Genomic DNA, 5,935 nt, shown 5'->3' with positions numbered 1-5,935 from the left:
AACCACGATAACACATCGTGGTCCAAGGCCCACCTCGTGTTTCTTTTGATCTCACTCGACAGTTAGCCCAGCTAGATAATTCACAACGTGAATAAGAAATCCACGCCGTGGACTTTAAAAAGTCACCAGGGGGGGGGATCAGTTTACAATACCTCATTATTTGACCACAACCTACCACTTAAACGCACGAACGAAAAAGATCACAGCCCCACTCCGAATTTTTGCACTTTTCTTCCACAATTTCTTACTTAAGCGTTTCCTATCTACATTTGGTAAGTTTTACATTCCATGTTCTTGTTAATTTCTCCCCATTATATGCATTTAGAGTCTAGGGTTGTTCTTGAAGTTGAAATGTCCAAAATTGAGTCAATTAGTTGATAAATGTTGCCTGCATGTGTGATAAAGAGCCTTAGATTTACAGAATGGACAAACCCCAAGTGAAAATTTTTGTTCGTTTGACACCTACATGGACCGATCAAAATCACGACATGAACCAAGTCCATGACGTGGATTAGAAAACCACGACGTGGAATCTGGGTGAACAACATTCCGTTTTGGCTTTATGATTTACTTCCTTGGTGTTTGTTTGTTTTGTTTGCTATTCGTTATTTTTAGGAATAATGGGGCCTCATCGAGCAGTTCCACAAGAGCACGATCCCATTGATGTGTGAAGCATCCATCCGCTCTACCGTTTCCCTCAAAACATCTCACAAGCAATGCTAAATAATTATATGAACCGATTGGGGTGGTTGTATAACCGAGAGTTCGCGATTGCTCCGATTGTGGATTGGGCATGGCTGCACGGAATAAGAAAGGTTACAAAAATAGAAAGACATTGGTCCAAGTTATTTGTTGGAGATGGATTTTCATTTCCATGCAACGGATGGAGGAATCTTTTCGCTATTCAAGAACCTGTTTATCGGGAGTTATCAGTCGAATTATTTGCTACCTTAAACTTTGAAGACAAAACCACCGATCCAAACTACAATCGGGCTCTTGCGTTCCGATTGGGATTTGTATACCGAGAGTGTAGCCTTCGTGAGTTCGTGTGGAGGATGGGACTTTACACCAAAGAAGAGACGCACTCACCTTATTTTGTTTTATTCTTACAAGGATGTGTTCGGGACTTCACTCCGGGAGTTATAGATGTCCAGTTTTGGAGGAGCATTGCAAATCATGAGTATAATTCTCGTGATACTTGTGAAGGCCAAATCTGGTCTCCTATTTACCGGTTTCTACATCGTCTTGTCACTTTTTCAATCAACCATAAACATCACAAGGATAAGGTGCCTACTCAAAATTTGTTTTATCTTTGGAGCATCATTACACCCGGAGTTTTTTTACGACCTTCCTTATATGCTTGCACGGATTTTGGGAAGGGAGGCTCCTAGTTCTCGGCTAGGTAGTCCTATTATGGGTGGGCATTTGGTTACCCGGATCGCCCGATCCTATGGTATTTTGAGTCCTAATTTTATTAGGAACCTTACACGCTTCAAGGAAAATGATTTGACAGTCTAAGTTTTGAGTGTTATGCGGGCCGTGGTAAACACGAGTGGAGGATTTGGGATACCTCCGAAATATGTTGAGCAACCCATTCGTTAACAATAAGAACAGCCACGTCCGAGGGGAAAAAGGAATGTAGGGGGCGTGATGAGAGAGGGCAGCCGGTGCATCATAATGCACCCATGGGAGCCGCTACTTATAGCCATGATACTATGGCTGGGTATTTTGACCAAAGTTCTTTGAGCATGAACTGGATTGGAGGCACGATGGAAAATATGGTCCGACACTTCAATGTTACACAACCACCACATTTGGGAGATCACTATCCAGTTTGTCCAACATGGGGTGAGTATAGGACGAGACAAGGAGATGGCGCAGGAACAAGTGGATCGCAAGGAGACGAGGATGCTTATTAGTTCTATTCTTTATTTTATTTTGTTTTTAAGTTTGGTTTGTTTTTATTTTCTTTGTTTTGAACTTGTAAACCAAATATTGGATGGTTGTTTTCTGTTTTCCACTATTATTTGTTTTGTTGCAGATTTCGTGTACTTTCGTGAGAGGGATGATGAGAGATTAGAGATAGGAGCATTCACGTGAAGCCGTGTCGTTTAGAGTCAAGATTCGAGACCCACAATCTTTAATAAGTGTGGGGTTATATTAGTGAGAGAAACAAGTTAAACAATTAGGGAAGAGTCCAAGAAATTTAAGAGTTATGAAAGGGTCTAAAAGCATTTGTATAATCAGGTTGCACTTGGCTTGATTGGAAGATTACATTCTCTATAGCTCAGTTTCCACGACGTGGACTTTAATTCCACGTCGTGAATTTAGAACCCAACGTGATATCATGGATGAGTTCAATCGACAACACGTCGTGTACTCTAACACCACGACGTGATCTGGACAATTAGGATATTATCTTTCTTTTAACAACACAATGTGGCATATGCTTTCCCACATTGATGAATTATGCTTTGAAGGTTTTATACACTACATTTGTTAAGGAATCAAGTCTCAGATCCACATTTTCTAGCACATTCACATATCTCATTTGTTGAAGATCCAAGTTTCATATTTGAAGATGTCCATATTCAAGATGTTCGAAGTTTTCCACATGTGTGAAGAAATCGATCTCGCCACTATTACCCCAGGGGAGTCTGTTCATTTTTCTCTCTTTTCTTGTTTTTAATTTATTTTATGCATACAATGAGGGCATTGTATGTAATAAATGTGGGGTAGGGGATCGAAAAAGTAAATTGCTAGAAAATTTTAAAATTGAAAATTTTGAAAAATTTAAAAAAATAGATTTGAAATAATAATCTAAAAATTGAATCTAGTGATAATAAAAACTTAAGTTGCTAGTGTTGCGTGAGATGATCCAATTCGAGCTCAAATGTTTAATTGAGCCAACATATGTTATAGTATATTTGTGGCTTCCCATTCCTAGTGAAAATCCATGAGATATGAAAGGTAATCTGGTAGTTTATATGACATAATATGTTTTACAGCCTAAACCTGAAATCTATCCAGGAGAGCTTATATAGTCATTGCACTTAGACTAATACCTCTAACCAATAAAGGTTGAAGTTAAGCTCCATTGTTTAAGCATGTAGGAATTGCGCGGAAAAAGTGAGGTATATAAAAAAAAGAGAGAAATTACCAAAGAATAGTAAGAATTTTGGAGCTATCAAAGTATGAAGATCAAAAGATCAAAGTTCTGAAGAATCAAAAAGTTGAAGATACCAAAAATCAAAGAAAAAAGTGGCGAATTCAAAGAAATCAAAGATCAATTATTCAAAGAAGTGAATAATTCCAAGAGCTCCATTGTGGTATCTAAAGTTGTAATTTTTTCTAGATTATGTATGCTTGGGTAGCTTAACCAAAAATACCTTGAGGTTAAGAAATATTTCTAAGGATGGATGCGGAGGGTTGCAAAAATGAGTGTCGTATAAGCTAAGGGGTGAAGGTTCATAAGGATTGTGAGTAGCTAAGATTGGGGAAGTTGTTAGGATCTTAGACACAAATATGCGCATCGAGGTATTGGTATAATGGTTGAGTTCAAAATGGATTGTATTATGTGATGTTGGTAATAAGATTTTAACTTAAAACTTAATTAGTTTTGCTTGAGGGAAAGCAAAAGATAAGGGTGAGGTATTTGATATTGCCATATCTATACACATTTTAGGCAATATTTTAATGCATTTTGATTAATATTTTGGTTATTAGCAGAGATAAGTGGTACTTATTAAATTGAATTGTATTTTGTAGCAAAAATGAGCAATCTTGAAGAATAAGGACCAAAAGCGACAAGAAGCGGAACTATGGAGGATTGAAGAATTAAAAGAAGAAAATCCCAACGAAAAGCTCAATCCACATCGTGGACTTCACTTACACGACGTGGAGTTGGTATTTCTAGAAGATGAGTACACGGGAAGTCAGAGTCCTTGCTCGATAGGGATTCATCCTAATTCACGACGTGAAGCCTTAATTCACGACGTGGAGTGCAAAAATCATGAAAACTATATATATCCATGGTGCTTACAATTTTGGAGGAGGTTATGGAGATTTGGAGGTTTTAGAAGACGATTTATGAAGTCAAATAAACCAAAAGAGTCAAGTTTTAGCACCAAAGGAAGAAAAAGGAGTTGAAGATCATAACTTCCACTTTTAATTTGGTACAATTGACTATGTTTTTATTTATTGTGTTTGTGTGTTTGAATTCAGCCATGAGGAGCTGAATCTAGCTACTTCTGTTTAGCTAGATGAAACTTCAACTCATGGTTTAGCTTATTAGTTATGGATTATGCTAGTTGGTTAATTGCTTGTGTTTGATTGTTAATACCTAGCATGCTAATATTTGATACTTAAATTGCTTGAAATCATGTTTGTGTGTAGCTTAGTGGATATTAAATTGCATGAACTTGATACCTAGTAATTTAGTGACCATTAGATTACTAGAGCTAGGATCGAACCCATCTTAGATAAGTAATTAAAGTTATTAAATTTGGCCATGTTGGAGAACATATATTATGACTATAATTATGTTTGTTTAATCAATCTTACATAGCTCTATTTAATATTCATAATTGATTATGTGTTAAATTATGTATGACCATGCATAGTTCTACATGAATTAGTTAAACATTAGTTTATTTGGACTTAAATTACTAATAATATAAATATCGGTAACCAACATGAATTATCCATAATTACTGATGTTTAAACTTATCGTCCTCCACTTCCATTTCTGTCTCGAGTAAGAATTCATCCATTGGAGCAGGAACATTTGAAATTTATGAAGCAAGTAAAGGTTATTCTAATAAATACTCCTTTTATCGATTCATTGTCCCAAGTTCCTGAATATGCTAAGTTTTTGCAAGACTTAGTCGATACCCGCCAAAGAAGATGGGAGATCCTAGACGCCTCACTCTACCGTGTGAATTTGGAAACAACATGAAGACTTATGCTTTAGCCGATTCGGGGGCAAGCATAAATTTAATACCTTACTCGTTCTATCAAAAGCTAATTCTTCCGGATTTCAAGGCTACTAGAATGACAATTCACATGGCTAATCGTTCAGTGACTCATCCTCGAGGCATAGTGGAGGATATATTGGTCAAAATTGGGAAATTTGTTTTTCCAATTGATTTTGTTGTTTTGGATATGAAGGAAGATACCAATGTCCCTATAATTCTTGGTCACCCTTTACTCAATACTTCTAGAGCCTTGGTTGACATTCGTGAATCTAAACTTACTTTGAGAGTTAGAGATGAAGAAGTTACATTTTGGAGTGGAAGATGGTTTTCAAAACTAAAAAGCTCAAGATGAAGTTTTCAACATAGATGAAGGAAATGAACTTGAGGAGTTGGAAAATCTAATGGAGGAAGAAATTCAGTCAATTCAACAAGTCAAACGTACAAATCCAAGAGCATCCATTCCGACAGTTTTGGACATAATTGCTCACAAAACTCCAAGGTCTTGGGCGAGTAAGAATAATGAAGAAGGCTTGTTTTAGGTTAATTTTTAGTAGGTAAATTAGTTAACTAAAACCATTCCCTGTGATCGATACCCGACTGTTTGTGTTATACTATTTGCGATAAGGTACACTAACTTTAGTCGAATAGTTAGTTAGATAGTAGGTAAAGTTAGGTTTAGTAATATTTCGACATCACACATCATGATGCTCAAGTGGCACATCATGATCATTAGTGGCACATCCATACTTCATCAACACATCTGTAGAACATCAATACTCTGGAATACACCATACGTACTAGAGTGGTGCATGTTCCTCTATGTTGGCACATCCTCCTTCTAGATGGCACATCTTGATTCCAAATTGGCACACATTGTCTATAGGTGGCACACCATCTTCCTAAATGGCGCATCCCACATTGTAAGATGCCCAATTCCTTTCCAGGTGCTCCATACCCCC

At 37.1% G+C, this 5,935-nt stretch overlaps 1 protein-coding gene across 1 annotated transcript; it reads left to right on the top strand.

Annotated features, from left to right (window-relative positions):
• The first annotated feature begins 4,905 nt into the window (after window positions 1–4,905).
• LOC145122550 (uncharacterized) lies at window positions 4,906–5,328 on the top strand. The gene has a single exon (XM_079058140.1). It carries the CDS (start codon window positions 4,906–4,908, stop codon window positions 5,326–5,328), a length of 423 nt encoding a protein of 140 aa, XP_078914266.1.
• Window positions 5,329–5,935: the final 607 nt, after the last annotated feature.

The sequence above is a fragment of the Lactuca virosa genome, chromosome 6 (genome assembly GCF_052849685.1).
Source record: "Lactuca virosa cultivar CGN04683 chromosome 6, Lactuca_virosa_CGN04683_v6, whole genome shotgun sequence".
NCBI classification, from domain to species: domain Eukaryota; kingdom Viridiplantae; phylum Streptophyta; class Magnoliopsida; order Asterales; family Asteraceae; genus Lactuca; species Lactuca virosa.
The sequence above is the reverse complement of the archived record's forward strand: the minus strand, read 5'-3'. Positions and strand labels throughout refer to the sequence as shown.

Coding starts and splice junctions, on each gene's coding strand:
- LOC145122550 (XM_079058140.1), top strand. CDS start 4,906: ATGGGAGATCCTAGACGCCTCACTCTACCGTGTGAATTTGGAAACAAC.